At 48.6% G+C, this 21,627-nt stretch overlaps 1 protein-coding gene across 3 annotated transcripts in view; it reads right to left on the minus strand.

Annotated features, from left to right (window-relative positions):
• Window positions 1-372: 372 nt before the first annotated feature.
• LOC308576628 (ephrin type-B receptor 5) overlaps window positions 373-21,627 on the minus strand; it is a 160,928-nt gene continuing 139,673 nt past the window's right edge. For all 3 annotated transcript variants that reach the window (XM_081176259.1, XM_081176258.1, XM_081176260.1), the window contains 10 exons: window positions 21,076-21,238; window positions 20,115-20,229; window positions 18,736-18,791; window positions 18,512-18,631; window positions 16,839-17,086; window positions 13,196-13,411; window positions 11,535-11,684; window positions 11,218-11,411; window positions 9,037-9,192; window positions 373-1,440 (listed from right to left, as the gene is read on the minus strand). In XM_081176259.1, coding sequence (XP_081032385.1) covers window positions 1,332-1,440; window positions 9,037-9,192; window positions 11,218-11,411; window positions 11,535-11,684; window positions 13,196-13,411; window positions 16,839-17,086; window positions 18,512-18,631; window positions 18,736-18,791; window positions 20,115-20,229; window positions 21,076-21,238 — 1,527 coding nt within the window. In that variant the 3' untranslated portion in view covers window positions 373-1,331. The remainder of the gene's footprint in view (window positions 1,441-9,036; window positions 9,193-11,217; window positions 11,412-11,534; window positions 11,685-13,195; window positions 13,412-16,838; window positions 17,087-18,511; window positions 18,632-18,735; window positions 18,792-20,114; window positions 20,230-21,075; window positions 21,239-21,627) is intronic.

Genomic DNA, 21,627 nt, shown 5'->3' on the forward strand with positions numbered 1-21,627 from the left:
TGCATCAAATGCATGATGGAGGAATATACATTCACTGAAACCAATTGCTAAAGGCACACTGCTAAAATGTAGTGAATTACCTTGAGGCCACAGTGCAGAGCTGCGCATGGAAGTGGACTTCCATGCATGGGTGATGCTCAACATATATGCAATCTCCTTGGCTCTCCAATGCCCCTCCTGAGCACTGCACTTTTGCATCTGATCCAGGCACTTTTTCAAGGAGGGCGAGTGGTAAAAATAATGCAAAGTACAAACTGGTCCATCCACACTGCTGCCTGTGTTCAGCATCGAAAAATGCATCTAAAAAGTGCTGGCATTGGATCAGAAGCAGATCAGTGTGTTCATCTAATAAAGCCTAGGGAACACACTTAATTCCTCTGTCAAATATTTTATTTCATTTCTGGTGGTATGAATATCCAGCTGGAAACTGCCAAGAAGGAACCTTCTGCTCTCTAAACAGAATCTCATCCCTTTCCCAGTACCTGATTACTAAAAAGCTGCTATCCTGGTTCCCTCCTTTGGGAGGATGAATGCAGGACCTATAGCTGCCCCTGAATGTTTTGGTGCCTGAGGTGGAAAACCCAAATGCCCCCCTCCCTAATTAATACAGGGCCCAACCCACCCTGTGAAGTCCTCCGGTGCAAGTCCCACTCAAAATGAGCTGGAGACCACCCCTGTGGATTGTGCCCAAATGGGTCAGGTCTGCTTGCTTCCCGCGTTGCCACCCTATGATTGGTGCCTAAAACTCACTGTCTGAGATGCCATCTTGCGTCGCTGTACAGCTGTCTTTGCCACAACGAGGATGTGGGGCGGTGAGGCTTGCTGCTTTTCTCAGAACCAAATCCCCCTGGTTGGAACAAAAGCTTCAAAGGGATTTCTTTTTGGCATCGAGAGTCTGTCGGCTTTCAGTTTCAACTCTATATTGTGCCTGATCCGGCTCAAGAGACGTCTTTGAGAGGCTGCCAACCCAAAGTACAAAGCCCGCCGGCCGGCCCAGGCATAGAAATGGCAGCAGGTTCATTTTGAACTCCAAAACTATCCTTCCAGCTCTACCCTGTGTACTAATTCCCCAACCCACTTCAATGTACAAGTCAACCCTTATCTAAATACCACAGGATTTGTAGTGTCTCAAGTTATGGTTTTTTTTTTAAAAAAACAAAACCCCGAACAACAAAAAAAATAACCCTACAAATCTCCAAGAGCGCCGGTCGGTGATGTGGAGGGCAACATCTCATGCACCCTCCATCAATGCTTGAAACTTACTCCTCTGTCTCCCTTTTACAACAAAAGGTTCGTTTCAGTATCCAAGTCCTTGGCGTGTGCTCTCTGTGTCAGACCTCAACAGGCTCCAGCTGATTGAGATGCACGCGCATGAGTTGGATGCTGTTGAGAATCTTCTTCTGATGGCCAACTAGGCTGATGCCAATGTGCTGGATGTCCCTGGAAGTAAAAGGAAAAGGAAAAAAGGGAGGAAGAACTTAGATGGGGTTTTTGTTCTCTGCGTTGCCAAACTCACATATGTTATTTTTACAAAGGTAAATAAATAATGATTCGGCTGGTTTTTTCCTCGTCAAGTCAAAACCTTCAACAACAGAAAAGGTTTATATGTTTGAAAATTAAATAAGCAAATAAAAGGCAGGAAGTTCGTATGAAATTTGCTAATGGTTAGTGTCAGAGCTGCTTCAAGATCCTAGCTCACAGAGGATCACGCTAGCCAGCGGTCATGAAGTAAAAGTCTTTATTGAATTACAGTTTCCATTCTCACGCTGCTGTCTGCAACTCTACGTCTACTAGCTAGATCGGCGAGGCTCCGTCTGAGTCTCCGCCCCGTGCGCACCAACTTAATATCCTAGCCTTGCTCCACCTTTTCCTCCTGACTGTCCTCCTCTGGGTCCCTCTACCCCCCGGGGCTTCTTCCTTCCGGGATTCTTCTGACGCTGACCCGGACCCTTCTGCCTCCTTGCGCCGGGCTTTAGGACCCGGTTCCCTTTCGGGGCTGCTCACTGCGCCGCCTTCCTCTGCATTTGAACTTGGCGCGCGCGCCCAACCTTCCACTTTCCTCTTAACCGTTTCCTCGCTCCCCGATGGAGGTGTGGCCACTCCTGACTCCTGCCCTCCCTCCTGTGGTGAGCTGCCAGCGCTTCCCTCCTGGCTCCTTTCCTCTTCCCTGCTTCCTGGCGGTGACGCTGGTCCCGATTTCCAGCTGCTCCCCCCTGAGTCTCCTCTGGCTCTATCTTCCTGGGGTGCCTCCCTAGACTCCCCCCTTGCCCTGGCCACTGGTGCTCCTTTCTGTGAATCCTCTGATTCACTGGAAAGACTGGGAGATCTCGGGTCGTCGTCATCACTCATCCTTTCCTCTGTCTCCTCCCCTTCGCTCTCTGTTTCCTCCCTTGCCCGTGCCTCTGCACCTAAACCCCTGACATCCATCCCCCCCTCGAAGCCCCCCAGTCCCCCCTCCCCTCCTTCCGGTGCTGGAGCTGGGGGCTGCTGTTGCAAAGGGACGAACGTCGGATATCGGTCGCTTCCCGTGGCAGGCCTCCAGCGGAACTCTTCCAGGTCTTCCTCTCTGCTCTCGTTGACGACAGTCACCTCCTCTTCCATCTCTGTGCCGCCGTGCTCGAAACCAGGGTCGTCCCCGAAAATGTCCATGTCCGTCTCTCCCGCACTTCCTCCAGGCGGCGTTGCTCGGCCGGAACAGTCCAGCCACTTCCTGCGGAACTGCTCCTCCGGCCTATCGTCCCACCAATACGAGGGTTCTGAGACCGATCCCGAGGGTGACCCCTCCGGGGAACGGACGTCTCGTGTTGGTTCCTCGTCCGAGTCGAACCCCCTGAACGTGCTGTCCGAAAGCGTGGGCGTGAAAAGCCAGTCGTCGAAAAAGTCTGCTGGCATAGGTCTATGTGGGAAGAGGGCATGAAACTCGTCTTTGAGCAGAGGTTCGTCTAAAGCGTAGCCCGGCACCCAGCTGTTCGCACTGGCCGGGGTGCCCTCCCTGGCGAGAAAGTATTCTACTCCCTCTTCCCCCCATCTGGAGTCCAAAATCTCCGTGACTTCGTTGATGCGCTCCTCCTGTGCCACTCCCGCGTACCCCGTTCCTTCTCTGAGCGGACTCGGCGCCGTTCCGGGTTCCTGGAACCTGTGCGGTGCCTTGTAGGGAGTGAGCACCGATCTGTGGAACACCGGATGCATTCTGGAACCCTCCGGAAGCGCCAGCCTGAAAGCCACCGGGTTGACCTGCTCTTCGACTTGGTAGGGCCCCAGTTGTTTATGCCCTAGTTTCTTCTTGGCCAACGACCTGGCCGGCACTGCGTGGGCTGCTAACCAGACCCAGTCTCCCACGTGGAGCTGTTCGCCAACCCTTCTGTGTTTGTCCGCTTGTACCTTGTATGCGTGTTTAGCCAGCTCCAGGTGGCGCCGCAGCTGATCGTGGACTTCCTGCAGCTCCGACGCGAACGCATCTGCTGACTGCGGCTCCCCTTCTCCCCTGCATTCCAGTCCCGGAAAGGTTCTAGGGTGCCGCCCGTTGTTGGCGAAGAACGGCGTGACGCCCGTGGATACGTGCTTCGTGTTGTTGTAGGCAAACTCTGCAAGCGGCAGGTAATCTACCCACGTCGCAGGCTGTTGGTTTGCATAACATCTCAGGTACTGCTGCATGATGGCATTGGCTCGCTCCGCTTGCCCGTTGGTCTGCGGGTGTCTCGCCGACGCCAGATTGATCTTGACGTTTAGGAAGCCCATCAGTTTCTGCCAGAAGTTCGAGATGAACTGCCGCCCGCGGTCGGACAGAATAGACCGTGGCAGACCGTGAACCTTGAACACGTGGTCTATGAACAGTTTGGCGGTTTGCTCCGCCGTGGCCACCTTAGCACACGGAATGAAATGCGCCATCTTGGAGAACAGGTCCACCACCACCAACACTGCCGTCTTGCCCCTTGAGCTGGGCAGATCCGTGACAAAGTCCAGAGCCACCCTTTCCCAAGGTTCGACCGGAGTTTGCAGCGGCTCCAACAGTCCAGCCGGCGGTTTGTGCACCGGCTTTGCCCTCTGGCAGGTGTCACACCTCGCTACGTAGTCTGCGACCTCCCCTCTCATTCCAGGCCACCAGAAATCCCTGGCTACTAATTCCACCGTCTTCTCCTTGCCAAAGTGCCCGGCCGTGGGTGCGTCGTGCAGCTGCTGTAGCACCTTGGCTCGAAGTTCGTCACCCGGCACGTAGATGGCCCCTTTACGGATGAGCAAGCCATCTCGTAGCTGGAAACCGTCGGCCGCTGCCTTGCCCCCTCGCACCTCTGCCATCTTCGTTTGTGCGAAGGAGTCCCCCTGCAACGCTCGCCGCACCGCCTCTAGGTCCACGGTCGCCGCGGCGCACGCCCACACTGTCGGTGCAAAGATGTGCATGGCGGCCGCTGGTGTTGCGTCCTCCAGATACTGTGGCTTGCGGGAGAGAGCGTCTGCCATGATGTTGGTGTCCCCCGGGACATACTCTATTCGGAAGTCGAAGTCCGCAAAGAACTCAGCCCAACGTATCTGCCTCTGGTTCAGGAACTGTGCCGTGCGCCAGTGTTCCAGATTCTTGTGGTCCGTGCAAACCTGCACCGTGTGCTTGGCGCCGATCAGAAAGTGCCTCCACGCCTTGAACGCTGCATGAATGGCCAGCAACTCCCTGTCCCATATGGTGTAGTTCTGCTCGGACTTGCTGAGCTTCCTGGAGTAAAACGCTCCCGGCCGCCACACGCCCTGCGGGTCCTTCTGCAGCAGGACCGCCCCCACTGCTCTGTCCGAAGCGTCTGTCTCCACCCTCATCGGCATGCTGGGGTTGACATGAAGCAGCTGCTCTTCCGACGCGAAGAGACGCTTGAGGGCCTGAAAGGACTGCTCCGCCTGCTCTGTCCAGATGAACTTCTTCTTCTTGGAGCTAAGGGTGTCAGTGATGGCCGCCGTCTGCATCGCGAAGCCCTTGATAAACTTGCGATAGAAGTTCGCAAAGCCGACAAACCGTTGGACCTCCTTCCGGTTGCGTGGGCTCTTCCAATCCAACACCGCTCGAACCTTGGCGCTGTCCATGGCGAGCCCCTTGGCAGACAGCTTGTAGCCCAGGAAATCCACCTCCGGCACGTCAAATTGGCACTTCTCCAGCTTGGCGTAGAGCCTGTGTTGCTTTAGCCTGCCCAGCACTTCCTTGACGTGCTTGTCATGTTCTTGCTGCGACTCCGAAAAGATCAGGATGTCATCCAAGAAACAGACGCACGTCTTGTAGAGAAGTCCCGCCAACACGTGATGCATAAATGCTTGAAAAACGTGAGCGCCATTTTGCAGTCCAAAAGGCATAACTCTGTATTCGTAGGTACCCAGTGGCGTGAACATGGCTGTCTTCCACTCATCACCTTCCCGCATGCGAATGAGGTTGTACGCCCCCCGCAGGTCCAACTTGGTGAACACCTTTCCCTTCCGTACCTTCGCCAGGAGGTCGTCGATGCGGGGCATGGGGAAGTCCGACGGCTTGGTCACACTGTTCAAAATCCTGTAATCCACTACGAGTCTTTTTTGGGGCGTGTCTCGCTTCTTAACAAAGAATACAGGACTGCCCCCCACTGCCTTAGACTCCCGGATGAAACCGCGCTCCAAATTATGATCGATGAAGTCTTTGAGTTCCTGCAGTTCGTCCTCAGACATGGAATACAGCTTCCCTTTAGGCAGCGCCGCCCCCGGCAGCAGGTCAATTTTGCAGTCATATGGTCTGTGAGGGGGTAGCCTGTCCGCCTCCTTCTCGCAGAAAACTTCCAGAAATTCTGCGTACTTGTGGGGAATCGCTTGCAGCGTGCCTAGCAGCAGCTGTGACTCCTCTTCCTCTCCTTCCTGCCTGGGTACGATGCAGTGTTCAGCACAAAAGGAAGAGCCGAAGACCAGCTGCCTCTGGAACCAAGCCATCGTTGGGCTGTGCTTGTCCAGCCAACTCATACCCAATACAATGGGCGTGTCAGACAGTTGAGTGACGTTGAAGCTGATGACTTCCCTGTGATTCCCAAGTCGCATCACCATTGGTGGCGTCTGCTTCACCACTTGCCCCCCTAGCAGCTCCCTGCCATCCACCGTGACAACCTGCAGGGGCAGTGTGGCCGGCAGCAACTGCACAGCGTGCCTGTCGACAAATTCCTGCCCTATAAAGTCCGCGTTGCTGCCGGAGTCGATGGTGATTGGCACGTCCATGGTGATTCCATTGGGCAGCTGGAGAGATGCTGTGAGCCTCACTACTGGTTTGGGCGGGAGGGGGTTCACTGGCTGTAAAATTTCTGGGGACTGCGTCACTAACACGTCTGGCTGGGCCCCAGTGCCTCTTCCTCCAGCCAGACATCGTCGTTTCCCTGCTGTGGTCCTCCCTGCTGCGTTGCTGCAGTCACCATTGCTGAGGCTGCAGTAAGCTTGTGGGGCCTCTGGGGACACTCTTTCGCCATATGCCCTGGCTGCTCACAGACGTAACACTTCCTGGTCCCTCTAGGAGGCTTCGCCTTCACTGCTGCCGGTGCTAGGGCTCTGGTTGCTGACTGAGCCCTTGCACCTCCAACCTCCATAGGTTCGGCTCCTCCTCCTGGCGGAGGCGTGGATTGCGTTCGCGCTGCTTCTCTGGGAAAGAAGGAGGGGCCCCCGGCTGGTTCGCGCCCTCCACGTCCTTCGTCCTTGCTCCACGGACGTCCTTCCAGCCTCACCCCCACTGCCAGTGCCCTCTGAACGACCTCCTGGGTGGTTCGGGGTCTCTCCCCCCTCGCTATCTCATCTTTAATCGAGTTGTGCAGTCCCTCCCAAAAGAGGTCTCTTACAGGAGCCGAATCTCTGTCCCATTCCAGGGCGCTGACCAAGGCGAAAAAGCGTGCATGATACTGTCTGACGCTGGCCCTCCCTTGTCTCAGCCCATGCACCTCCTTCCGTGCAAGATCAATGTCAATACTTGATAAGAAACACCCATCCATCGCTTTAATAAAGGCATCTGCATTCTGGAGCGCCGGATCGTTATCTCTCCATAAATTGCGCAACCATGCTTTCGCCTCCCCATGCAGATGGGACATGATGAACCCCACTCTCTCCTGTTCATCTCTAAAGTCTTTATGCAACAGTTGCAGTGCGCACAGTACGTCGGCTCTAAAGTTGGGATACTGTTGCAGGTTCCCATCGAAGTGAGAGAGCAGCCCGCCTGTCCGTCTCGCCAACCCAATTCCCTCCTGCCGGGGTGGTTGCTTTGCCAGTACGTCTAACCTGACCTGGAGATCCCTGCAGGCGGCAGCTGCCTCGTCCTCTCTCTTCCTGGATGCGAGAACCTCGGCGTTCAGTTGTGCCACTGCTTTTCTGAGGTCCTCTATCTGCTGCTCAGCCGTCATGTCTCTTGCCGTTCGTGAGCTCGCTAGTGGGCGCCTGTTTCTCTCCCCTCCTCGAGGCTGCAGATGCCCACAATGTCGAGACGGAGCCTACTGTCAGAGCTGCTTCAAGATCCTAGCTCACAGAGGATCACGCTAGCCAGCGGTCATGAAGTAAAAGTCTTTATTGAATTACAGTTTCCATTCTCACGCTGCTGTCTGCAACTCTACGTCTACTAGCTAGATCGGCGAGGCTCCGTCTGAGTCTCCGCCCCGTGCGCACCAACTTAATATCCTAGCCTTGCTCCACCTTTTCCTCCTGACTGTCCTCCTCTGGGTCCCTCTACCCCCCGGGGCTTCTTCCTTCCGGGATTCTTCTGACGCTGACCCGGACCCTTCTGCCTCCTTGCGCCGGGCTTTAGGACCCGGTTCCCTTTCGGGGCTGCTCACTGCGCCGCCTTCCTCTGCATTTGAACTTGGCGCGCGCGCCCAACCTTCCACTTTCCTCTTAACCGTTTCCTCGCTCCCCGATGGAGGTGTGGCCACTCCTGACTCCTGCCCTCCCTCCTGTGGTGAGCTGCCAGCGCTTCCCTCCTGGCTCCTTTCCTCTTCCCTGCTTCCTGGCGGTGACGCTGGTCCCGATTTCCAGCTGCTCCCCCCTGAGTCTCCTCTGGCTCTATCTTCCTGGGGTGCCTCCCTAGACTCCCCCCTTGCCCTGGCCACTGGTGCTCCTTTCTGTGAATCCTCTGATTCACTGGAAAGACTGGGAGATCTCGGGTCGTCGTCATCACTCATCCTTTCCTCTGTCTCCTCCCCTTCGCTCTCTGTTTCCTCCCTTGCCCGTGCCTCTGCACCTAAACCCCTGACAGTTAGGTAAGGGAATCCTTCCAGAAAAAGGAATGTGACATTGGGAATGCTCTGCTACACATCCACCTTGCAATTCTTCTGCATTGTTTTATCGATACAAATGTCTGCAAGACTAATATAGAAGGGTGGGGGGAGCTGCAAAAGAACTGAAGGAAGTTGAAGCCACAGCATCCTGCAGATGCTCCAGTATGGACAGGCTTTTTAGAAAACCACTGAATCAAATTAGAATTTAGGAGCTGAGACATTTAGGACACACAGAGAGGGTGATGCATGTTCATCCCTGTTAAAAAGAACAAAGGGCAATAAGGAAAACCCAACAGAGTGGGATGACACAGAAGGTGCTATTAGGGAAAAGGAAATATACGGAGGAAGGACTGCATTTTTACATGATAATGTGAACTAAGTACAGTATACGAACAGCTACAGAGCTCTTATTTTAACTTATTTCTGAGATTACAAAATATGTGATGGATATGAATACGAGTTTGCAAATACACGCATCATACAGGCACATTCATCAGAGAGTCAATACTGTTGCAGCTTCCCATTAAACCCAGGATTGTATCCAACTTAAACTGAAATTGCTAAATAACTTTTGGGAGTGCAATGGAACTTCCACTCCGTCTCTTCATCCTGCTCCCAAGTGTGCTTGGGGGTTGGGGTTGGGTTGGGAGATACTCTCTCCCCCCCCCCCCGGCACACAGAGGAAGGAGAGAAAGGGAGACACTCCTTTCTGCTTGCAGAAGTCCTTCTGCACTTGCAAAGATTTAGTTGGGTACAACTACCAGGTTTGCTGCCGCTCAAGAGGAGATGTGGCTCTTACTCTAGAGTCATGCGTGAGATGACATCGAATGTGGTCAGGCCGGCCTGGTCAAAGTTCTCCTTGTAGCGACCCATTTTAATGGCATCCAACCACTCGTGGGCATTCGTAAGTGAGGGGAAGTCTGGGGGTGAGTTGCTCAGCAGGTGCTGGGACGGTCTACGAAGAAGAAAATACATTCAAAATGGGCACAAGAAAATATCGATAGTCATATACTGAAAGGCAGCCATTTGGGATGTTTAAGGAGAAGGCTATGAATCCTCAAACATGCAATGGATGTGCAAAGGGGGGCATTGTTGACTACAGCCCTGCAGTGCCCCTCCACCAAAGCTGCAATCATATCCATTGAGCTGAGAAGAAGCTCCACAGAACTCAGTGGAACTCTTTTTTCTGAATAAACATGTTTAGGACTGCACTGATGGTTTTGGTGCCTTCTGTTTCCACTTTGCATATTTATTGCAAAAATTACCAATAACATACAGGTGCATCTGCAGGAAATGCGACTGCTGCATAACATGTGGATTTGGTACTCAAAGGAACAAAAACCACATAGCCTGAAGGCTCCCCACTCAATTTTCAAGGCACAGCATTTTCTGCTTTTCCTCCTCGTAGAGTGTGAGCTGTAAGTAAAGGCCTCTTCCAGCACTGGATCAGTTTTTGTTTTTTTAAAAAAAATAAAAACTCTGCAGAAGTAGGCCCTCTTCTCCTGCAAAGGATGAAACCTTGTTATACCCATGGGAAAATCCCTCCATGCTAACCGGATGCATTTCCTTCCATAGATGTGGGGCCATCTAATCCGGGCTGAATCTTTCCCTCGGGACACCAAGCATCTGGCTTTGTGTAGCTGGGAAAGGCAGATGGGAACACAGCAGCTTCCAAACACATCCTTGCCAGCTCATGCTGAGAACTCTCCCCAGCTTTCCCCCAAGAGAAAAGCCTTTCTTCCTTTGCCCATTTTGCTTGCTCCTTCAGCACCTTCGCCCTTCTTCACCTGCTGGGATCTGCCCCATTCAGCCACACCATGCTCAGTGCAGGGACTCTCCTTGCTTAGCATCCCAATCAGGGACCCAGGGAGTCTGCATGCTGCTGTTCCACTAAAGAAGCACAGTATCTTTTTGACAATAACAGACCTGCTATAGTGTGGGGTGGCTGAGAGTCTGAACTCTGGATCGGAAAATCCCTGGTTTATAGCAGCCAATTCCTAGGGGCTGGGGTCCCTTCAGCCCCCCTGCCTAATAAAATATTAGAGGGGATCGGGCCCTCCAAAGTTGATGGGCATTGCCACTCAAATGGTGCGCATGTGGCACATATTGTGATCTACCTACCCCAAGATTTTATTCAAGTTGGCACCCCTACGCTGGTTCAAATCTCACCTCCATTATGACCCGAGGCCTTAGGCAAACTATTCTTCTACCTTAACTTCAGCCCTTCAATCTTCAGTATAGGGATAACAACACAGACCTACATGCCAGGGTTGTTGTACTATGATGTGTACTCCATGCCTGGGGAAAGTACTATGTAAAAGAGCTAAGTGTTATGGTTATTTTGCATCGGCTTCTTTTGGAGCTATCAGGATACATTTGGGAGAGAATACACTGTGCCCTGTGAAGGCTCAAATACTGGAGACATTCTTGGGTCTTCCATGAGCCAAGGAGTGTCATGCCTAGATAGCTCAGTTGGTTAAGAGTGTGGTGCTGATAACACCAAGGTTGCAGGTTCGATCCCTGTGTGGGATAGCTGCATAATTGTCGGGAATTGAACTAGATGATCCTTACGAGTCCTTTCTAACTCTGCAATTCTATGAGTCTATGATTACCATCCTCCTCTCCCACATTGCTGTGATGTACACTCAAAACTCTACTTATCACCCAAGCTCAAATGTTAAAGGACTTCTTTTCCTGTGCTAACCCAGGCACTGTAAAGCATCTGAAAACGGAACTTTTGCTGTCGCAAATCACTATGCAAAGTGAGCTGCTGCGATACATTTCAAACATAACGTGTGTGTGTTTTCTGGGTTTCTTGATGAAAAAATATTTTTGTCTGCGGGAGGCACCAGATTCCAGGTCAACCCATCAAATAAATATCAGTCGCTTCCCAGTTTTGAATTGCAGCTCTTCCCTCCCTCCCTTCTGCTTGCGGATCGTACTCCAGAGTCTACTCCCATCCCATGTGAGCCCGTCTCACCTGCTGTTTCCTGTGCCGGTAGCTTTGAGGGCAGACGGCTTGCGGATCATCTTGTCTAGGGCGCTGACGATCTGCTCAAATTTGGGCCTCTGGACCCGTTCCTTCTGCCAGCAGTCCAGCATCAGGAGGTGCAAGACAGTGGGGCAGTCTGGGGGAGGGGGCAGGCGATAGTCCTGGTCAATAGCATTGATGACCTGCAATGCATCAAGACATGTAGGTCAGGATATAGATAGTCCCACTGTGGCATGGATGAAGGTCTCCCACCAGCAACACCATGAGTAGATGGAAAGCAGCGTCTGCTCCATGTTAGGACTTACATCCTGATTGGACATGTCCCAATAGGGCCTTTCGCCATAGGACATGACCTCCCACATCACAATGCCGTAGCTCCAGACGTCGCTTGAGGATGTGAATTTGCGATACTGGATGGCCTCTGGGGCTGTCCAGCGAATGGGGATCTTGCCGCCCTAGAGGAGGACGAGGAAGAAAATGAGTAAGCAGGGAATATTTATCAACTCAAAACAAGTGTGTTTAAGGCACATTCGGCCTTGACATTTGGCGGAAAAGATGCTATTTATATGCTTATTTAGAGAGTTTTCTGATTAAGTAGTCTATAAATATTTCTAAGTGGTGAACATAAATTGATAAAACGCAGCAAAACCCACAAAACTGTTAGAATCAAATATACATAAAATAATTATTGAAGAACTGTGTTTCGTAAGGATCATAAGTATTCTATTTTATATTTTTTCTCTCTTTATTATTCTTCATTTTTGATACTGCGTTTTATTATCTTTTCATAAAAGATTTTAGTGCTCAATATGTTAAAAACCTTCGATAAAACTGCCAAACAGGATAAAAAACAGATACAAATCACGAAAAGCTTTTAAAGCAACTATAAATAACTAAATTATAAGTCCAGGCAGGCTTGCGGGGAAAAGTTTTCAGTAGGCGTCTAAAGCATAATAAATAATAATAATAATAATAATAATAATAATAATAATAATAAATACCCCACCCATCTGGCTGGGTTGCCCCAGCCACTCTGCGTGGCTTCCAACACATATAAAACCATAATAAAACACCAAACATTAAAAACTTCCCAATACAGGGCTGTCTTCAGATGTCTTCTAAAAATAATAGCAGTAAGATTGCCTGGCTACTGCCAATAGACAGATTTACAGAGTATAGGTTCTGTCACACTAAAAGGTTCTGTTTTCACAAATGTGGAACAAACATTATATCACATTTGTATAATATGTGCAATAGGCACATATTAGGTAAGGCATCTCCAAGGCTTAAGTAAACTGGCTCCAAGGTATTAAGCGCTTTATATATCAGTATTAAAACCTTGAAACTGGCCCAGTAACAAATTGGGAGCCTATGCAGAGTTTTGAGTACAGGTGTAATATGCTGACAGGATCTGTCAGCAATCGTGCCACACATTCTGCACCAACTGCAGTTTCTGCATTCGAAAAGTGCCACAAGCTATTTTATAGTGTTCTCCCCACCTCTCAAAACAAAAGCCATTTCTTTCAGCCCCGAGGTGAGCTCTGAAAAAGATGGCACTGCAGGTTTCTGGTATGGTTGCAGGTGGAACAAAGAACAACCAGTTCCTTCCCCGACTCCAATTATGTTGTGACTGGAAGGGGCACCTAATGGCTAGTACACATGACACCTGTCGATCCAATCATTTGAATGAGTTTCGCTTTTTTAAAAGAATGAAATGCGTGTGTGTGTGTCAGCTTACTTGGCTACCCAGTGCTAGTTACAGTAAATCTGCCAATAACCTAAGTTTTCCTTGAAGTTCCCTGGTCTGGGGACATCCCACCCCCTAAAAAATTGGCTTGCATTTCACTTTAGATGGAAGTTTGACGGCAAAACTGACCTTGACAAAACACAAACTGGTTCCTATAGGACCTGTCCGCCTGAATATGGAAGGGTGGCGAACAAGCCCTTTTCCTGAGCGCGAACTCACCAAGGCTCCCGTGTATGTTGGGTTTGAAGCATCGTCCTCCAAGAACCTTGACAAGCCAAAGTCCGACACCTTGCAAACCAGGTTGCTGTTGACCAGGATATTGCGAGCCGCCAAATCCCGGTGCACGTAATTCATGTCGGAAAGGTAGCGCATGCCAGCTGCTATGCCGCGTAGCATGCCCACGAGCTGCAGAACGCTGAACTGCCCTTCCTTTTGCTGCGGACGGCACATACAAGAGAGAAGGGTCTGAGTGGAAGACTAACAAGAGACTCCTCCTATCCCCTGACCCAACGGAAGACCATTGGTGGGAGGAAAAGATGGCCGCCGTGATTGAATACTATGACACGGAGTGGTGACCTCAGGGTTTTGGTCCCCCCCCCCCATGTCATCAAAGCAGAGCTAGTAGTGCAATGATCTCTAAGATAGGAAAAGCCCTAAGAGGCTATTCTTATGAAGCGAAACAAGAAGGCTAAATGAGCTATTTGCTTGGGCTTGACCACTTCAGACTACGGGGATGGGGAGCTCGAAAGACTGAATGCTCCTCCAAACAAAATGAATGCACCAAGGAGAAGGGTTCTTGCATATCTTCACCATTAAGTTTTCTACATGGAGTAATTATTTTTGAGAGGAAAAGCATTCAATCGTGTAACACCCCCCACCCTGAACCCTCACCTCCAATCTGATGTGGTACAACCCGGCCTCTGTTACCCCACCACAGTGAGAACCGGGTCTAATGTTTTATTGCTGAAGAAACAGAAATGTTAGAAAATAAATGCAAACAACATGGAAGCGCCAGGAATTGTAAATATTTGGAGGAGGCTCGGAAGAGAGTCGGTTTATAGGAAACGAGAATGGATGAAAGGACAGAGCTTCAAGGACGGCAATGTTTTTGGAAAGGCAAATAAAAAAGTTATAAGCTTTTAGAGATGTTATTAAAGCAAGATCATCTGAAGAAATTAATACCTTCAAATAAAATGGGGGGAATGGGAATCAGTTAACTACACAACAATAAACTGCTCATTACTTGAGGGATTTCTAACAATAACTATACATATGTTAGAAAATTCAGTATGACATTGCTGTTGTTGTTTTACAAAACCCCAGCATAAATATACAGACTTGACCTGTGAACATAATACCTGATTAGAAAATCCAGTATCAGATGAAGGGCTGGAGTTATTAAGCATTTAAAAGTAAATAAAGCTCCTGGCTGAAGTGGAATTGCCAGCTGAATTGATCTGGCATAAAATCACAATTTTATAAAGTTGGTTCTAACTGTAGGTGATATTTCTAAATTCTGGAGTCCAAAAACACACACCATTATCTTCAAAAACCTGTAAAAGTTTCATTCAGCCTCAATACCTTCTCGCCAACGTTTTTTAAAGAATATATTAAATCAAGATTTTCAGTTCATTGCAACCATCTTTGCTAATTGCTTTAATGCATTCAGTGTGCATTCCTTCAAGGGAGGAGAGATAATTTTAGATGGGTTATGGACACGCTCCTTCAAGCTAAAGCTATCCGAGTTAGAGGTTTATTCACGGATGCAGGGAAACCTCATGGAGCTTAATAATGTGCCTTTTAGCCTGGGATTTAAAGCAAACATCTATTGGAGAACCAAGGATGGAATTCAACATAGTGTGGCTCAGTGGGGTATGCCTGCACGGAATGAGGTCGGCTTGTGCAATGGGACTTTTTGCTTCTCTACTCCTCCCCCTTTGCACCCCCATTAACCTATTCTGGGTCGTCCCCCCAACTCAGCCCTTCAGAGCAGATTTGGAGGATTAAGGTATGGGGGGGGGTGAAAGGGGGCAGGAAAAGTCCCATTGCGCAAGTGAAACGCAAGCAACTTAGCTGAATCCTGAACCCACTTCATTTTTTAAAATGTAAACTTCTATAGTGGCTGTGCTGCTATAGGTTAGGTTCCCACTTTAGGTTAAGTTGTGATCCAGTGGTGGATTCTCACACAAAAGCTAAACATCACAGCTATAGATTTTAGAAAGCGTTGGGTTCTTTGTGTGCCTGTTCTTCCAATAGCAGGTTCAAGGTAATGCCACTCGGCTGAAATCCTGAACATACTTACTAGGGAGTAAGTTAATCGTGATTGGAAGTGGAGTTTACTTCAGAGTAAATATGCATAGCACTGCACTGCTTAAGAAAGGAATTCAGACACAGAACGTAAAATATTTCTTTGTCAGGAATGCCTGAATTCAGCATTTGTCAATTGCAAAGATGAACTGATCTGACCGGCCCCTACTGGATTAATGTGTGGATTAGAATTTAGTGACCTACTGGCCTTAGCACTTCCCAAATGTTCACAGCTCAAACCGTACCCCACCCCCACCGGGGGAAAAATAATTTCGAAATGTTTTTTGAGAGAAAATATACTTAGAGATTCGTATTCATTTTAAAACATGTACTTACATACATATCTCTAAATGTGAATTTTCATTTGTGTGTGTGTTTTAAACAGATTAATGTGGATAAGGGACAAAAAAGAACAAACACATTGAAGTGACAGAGACCAGTAACAAACTGATTCATCCTTCCTAGTCATACTGATTATGTGGCCTTCATAAAGATGAGCCTAGGATATTTAATCCTAGAGCTCAAAAGACTCTTATTAGATTTCTGCAGGTTCTCAAGCCATATAATCTATTTTTGGCCATTGAAATGTATACATTTTCCTTTAGTTTATATGATTTCTAATATAACTTCGAAAACAGCAGTGCACAGATGTTTTAATGCACCACTTGAATACCTGGGTGTGAATACTTCTTTGGATCAGTTGTTTGACATTATTGTCATATTAATTCAGAATACTGAAGCATATTTAAGTGCATTCCTGTGCATGTCTACTTACAAGTAAACATCACCGAGTTCAATGGGGCTTACTCCCAGAGAAGTGTGTATAGTTTTGCAGCATGAACGGAGTAAACCGAACATTTCCTAGCACGGAATTTATCATCTAAAAATGAACATAACTTTGATTCATAAACAGAATCAATTAAACAAACAAACAAACATGCTGCCAAGGTTTAATTTTCCAGTTTTAGATTTGTTTATATCTAAATTTCAAAGGAAACTGTACTCTTACAGAGTGGCCTTTAATTCCGTACTTTGGCAATAAATCTAAGGGGAGATTCAGATTCTAAGGGGAGACTTTGGCTGTAAGTCGCTTTGGGTTGCCCTGGGCAAGATAAAGCAAATAATAATAATAATAATAATAATAATAATAATAATAATAATAATAATGCACACAAGCATGCTAAATAAATATGTGACGGGTTTGTGAGGCTGTGCCTCACCATCATTTAGCTGTGGTGTGACAGGGCTTTGTGTGTAGCTCCTTCACGTGAGTGAACCCCTTGACTAGTCCCTCCTGGTGTTAAGGGAGCTCTGCAAGTCCCTCCTGTCATATGAGGTGGTTGAGACTTTGAATAACGTTCTGACCACAATCCCTACGTTTGTCTATCTGGTGTGTTGACTGGCCCATTCAACTACAATGCAGTAGTCACTTGCCCCAGTCTTCTGGCGGCACCTCCGGTGATCTGGCCTTGAGATAAGGAGGACACAGAGGAGGTGAACGGGCATGTAAGATGACAAGGGCAAGAGAGGGGTGGGGAAGCTGAGTTTGCAATACCCGGAGGAAGGAATCCAGAGAGCCGTTCTCCATGAACTCCGTGACAATCATGACAGGGCGGCTCTTGGTGACGACACCCTCCAGACGGATGACGTTCGGGTGCTCAAACTGTCCCATGATGCTGGCTTCGCTGAGGAATTCCCGGCGCTGCTCATCGGTGTAGCCTGCCTTTAGGGTCTTAATAGCCACTGTGTATTCTCGTTTCCCTGGAGGCTTCAGGCGCCCAAAGCAGACCTCTCCAAACTCTCCTGCCAGGGGTAAGGGACGGAGAAGACACCACATCAGACAGAGGAGGAGCAACCACGTTCTCCAGTTGACATCAGGAGGCGCCGACACAGAAACTGGGCAAAGGCACTGCTGTCCTCTAGATGTCTCAAGACACCTAGCACCCTTAGCTTTATTTATTGCTGGTTTTTTTTATTTACAAAGGCTATTGTGTTTTTAGCCCACCCTTCCTCCAAGAAGCTCAGGGCAAGAGTACACAATCCTCTCCGCCGTTATCCTCACAACCAACCTTTTGTGAGGTCGGTTAAGATGAGAGGCCAGCTAAGCAGTTGTAAGAGTAGAAGAGGAGCCCTGCTGCATGAAAGGGTCCAGCATTCTGTTTTCACAACAGCCAGCCAGAAGCCCATGGGAATTCCACAAGCAGGACATGAGCACAATAGCCCACCATTCTTTCCCTACAACTAGCCCTGCCTACACGGATCTGGGGATCATACACCTTCTGCAATGGCATGGGATTGCATCACAGTTGGATGTGCATGTGTGAATGGGGTTCAATCTTGCCTCGCTGTGGACAAGGGAGGAGAGCAGGCAAGAGGACTGGTGGAGGAATATGGGTGAGAGAAGGCGCTGCTGCATCCCTTCTTGTTGACTTAAAGGTAAAGTGTTAGGGAACCTGGTAATATTCCTAGAATTCACCCCTCTCTAATCCCTCCCAAACCCAAGATGAGGTCCGCAATGTGAAGATGCAGAAATGAAGCTCTAGTGAAGTGCTCTTAAAGAAAGCTCTAGAGCAGTGGTTCCTAATTGGTGGTCCATGTAACCCACCCAGGGAGTCCCATGGCACATACCTGGCAACTGTTTGGGACATCCCAGTTAGAGGGGCCTTGATCTCACGCGACAGCACATCACCCAAATATGCATGAGACTGAGGTCAGACGTGCGTCTTGCGTGTGACTGCAGTGCCCCCTCCAAAAAAGTTTGCAGTCCCATGCTCTCACGTGGATAATGTGACGTGTACAGGAGCACGGCCCAGAATATGCACATCTTGGTTTTGTGCTGAGACATGGCAGAGACTATGGTGGCACCATTCACACAACAAAAACTGCTACAGAGATATCAACATTTTCATGGGTTGGCTTTTGAAAAACAGGGTCCTCAGTAGTACTTGGCTAATTGGGAACCACTGGTCTAGAGCAAAAATTGATCAACGAGAGGCCCAAAGTGCACTTGAATAGACCCTAATCAAATGGAGCAAGATCTGAACACCAGTCCAAGAACTAAGTTAGAGAAATCAAAGATTTATAGAGCATTGTGCTCAACAGGGCTTACCCCGAGAGAAGTGGATAGAGGACTGCGGCCCAAATGGTGCTTGAGGCAGATCAAGCATTCTGCAAAATAGGACTGAAATGTGATGTGGCAGATGAGAAGCAAAATAGTTCCTTCATTACCTGATCCAATAACCTCCTCGATCTTGACAAAAGACACATCAATTTCCTTGGCAAATTCCCGAATTGCTTCATTGGGATCTTCATAGGTGGATGGGTCAATGTAATACTTGACCCCAAGACCTGTGAGGAAGAAGGGAAGCTCCAGAGTCAGTCACAAAGACGCTCCTCCCAAAAAAGAAGAGGCTATTATTAAAAGAGAGCTGAGCTCCTATGCCATCGCTTACCCCGTGTGGTGATGTACTGCTGCAAGCGGTCTGTGTAGGGAGTCTCTCGTCTCTTACTGTGGAGGAAAGGGAAGGTTCAAGAAGGGCAACCTCCTCATCACCTCAAGTCGAGTTAGGAGAAAGGACATAAATGGGCAACCAAAATGAAACAGGGACGGGGCATGTCTACTGAGAAGAATTCAGTGGAGCTTCCTTTCAGACTAAAGATTGTAGAAAATTGTGCATGGCATTGGGGAGAGAGGGCATTTCTTCTCCCTTTTCTGGTAACAGCAGACCTTGAGAGGCCACCCAATGGAATAGATTCATAATAGGGTCAGGATACAATAACACATCGGGAAGAACTTTCTGGCAGCAAGAGCTGTTCAACAGTGCACAGGTCTCCCTCAGAAGGTGATGGCTCTCCTTTTCAAGAGGAGGTTGGATGGCCATCTGTCACAGATGCTTTAACTGAGTTTCCTGAATTGTTGAACTAGATGACCCTCGGAATCCCTTCCAACTCTACAATTCTGATTCTATGACTCTATAACTAACCTATGGAGTCACCTAGTATAAAGGTGTGATGTTGGGAGCTAGCTTTGATAACTATTGTTGAACACTGGCTTGATCCAGGAGTTCTGGATGAAAACATCTTCAGAAAGCAAAAGAGTTGTTGCCAGTTGTTGGGAATGTATCTTGATAACCAAAATTAACCCAGGGCTCCTTCTGATGTTCACTTTTCATTTAGGCCTTTTGCAGGTGTGGTGCTCAGTGTCATGTCTCCCATTACATCTGAACATCCTTGTAACAGGCTGTATACAGCAGCCTACAATTTATTTTTTTCAGTGACCCTTCAATTGCGACATTCTTAAAATCATTGGGGGTTGGGGTTGGGCATAATTCTCAATGCACTGGGCAGAGCCCTGTGCATTCCAAAACCCATGATTTTGCAGTTGGTAAATGCACCTGGTTGGGGCATAGGAAGTTTCTGGAGTTACTATGCGGATCAGGGGCTTGGGGACCAGAACAGGGGAAATCAACTAGCTTCCATTTTAGTCAGGGCGAAAGACTATCCAGAGCTGTTTGCCTCTGCTCTCTCAGCTTGCCCAACCTGCCAGCAATTCTCTTTTAGGTGCCTTTAGTTCGAACCATAGTATCCCTTTAAATACGCTGCCAAAATCTGAGCACCCCTTGAGCCAGGGCTCCCTCATTTCTACCTGTTTTACCTATCTATCCAGTTATAATTGGGTCTGAGTCTGGGGCAGAAAAAGATTGGTAACTCCAGCCCTCTGACTTGGCTCCCCTTTGTGTGACATTCACAGACAGGAGACAGGGAGTCTTCATTGGAGAACTCTTGGCTCTCCTTGGCATGAGGAGCTGGTACACTCTGAGGCAGGACTCACCTTTTGAAGACAATGGCAAGGATGGCAATGGCCGCAATTACCAGGAAGGCCAGGCCACCAAGTGCCGAACCCACAATAAGCGGCAATCGATCTTGCACCATCTCAGAGCGCTCACCTGTCAAAAGGGACAAAGTTATTTTCTCTCCCTTTAAAAATATATAATTTTATTAAAATTTTCAGTTATACATTTTCCACAATTAAGTGTTCACCAATAAAACAATACTTTCATCAACTTCCCTTCTTCTCCCTTCCACGGTTCTTTTAATTTTCCCAATAATGCTGCATATTGTACTTCAACCATTTAAATTCTCCCTCCCTTTTCATATTACCTCAACTTACTTTACACTGCTGAATTTACCTTAATCCTGCTAGCGTTTTCACTTGTTCACAATTATTTTCCAGATGTTTCACAAAAAAATTCTATGCCTCTTTATAAACGTGGTCTTTGTGTTTTCTTACTCTGCTGGTTAGGCCTGCTAGCTCTGAATAGTCCATCATTTTAAGCTGCCATTCCTCCTCCTTGGGGACCCTACCAAAGTTATCTTCTCATCCCAACCTCCCAGTGAAACCTTTGCATGTGTACACACCCTCCCAGCATCTTGTCAGGCAAGGAGCTTCTGGGGCTGCAACCCAGAGCATTTGGATCTGTGACTGATACTGTAACAGGGAGCACCCCTGGGATGGTAGGACAAAAGGTTCCTTGGCTGTGCTGTGTCCTCAGGATCTGAGGTGACTATGCCCACAAAGGACAGCCCACTAGCCTCTTCATACCTAGTAGGGCCATAACGGCTTGCAGGTCAAGCTCAAGGCATGTGCTAGCCCGTGAGTGTTTATGATGCATGAGCAGGAAGGTAATAAAGAGAGATCAGATTGTGCAGCTACGTCTGAGCACGAGGGAAGTTCAAGAGGCGGGGGGGGGGGGGATTCTAAGTTTGAAAGTTCACAAAGGTGCGTCACTTACTTCCCACCAGAGTCTGGAAATACATCTTTCCACTGTATGGCCCGTAGCCCACAGCTGTCCGAGCTCGAACCTGGAAGGCATATATCTTCCCTGGGCTGAGATTGGCAATGGTGGCCATATTAGTCTCACTGGTTATGGTGAATGAGTTGTCCTCGTCTTCTGACTAGGAATCAACAATCAAGTCGTGAGAAGCTGACAAAACACAATTCCACTTCCTCCTCCTCAGCAATGCTCCCTCCTAGGCTCACCAGTTGCTTCCCTACACGGCTGAGATAAACACACACACCCCAACCCCCTGATCTAGTCTCTGGATTTCTGCTGCTACTCTTCTCTCCTGACCTAGAGAACAGAAGAGGCCAAAGGAGAAAACAGAGAAATGATTTGTATAACAGAAGAAAAGAAGGATGCCGTAGCGAAATTCCAAATACAGACATTTATCTGTTAGTTTGGAAAATGCATAAACAACTTGCTCAAAAAATAAAGTAAAATATCCAAGCAGCTTCAAATTCCGTTATATATGAAACATGACTAAAATGCACAAACCACTTAAAA

The sequence above is a fragment of the Podarcis bocagei genome (assembly GCF_964188305.1).
Source record: "Podarcis bocagei genome assembly, chromosome: 17".
In the NCBI taxonomy this organism is placed as follows: Eukaryota; Metazoa; Chordata; class Lepidosauria; order Squamata; family Lacertidae; genus Podarcis; species Podarcis bocagei.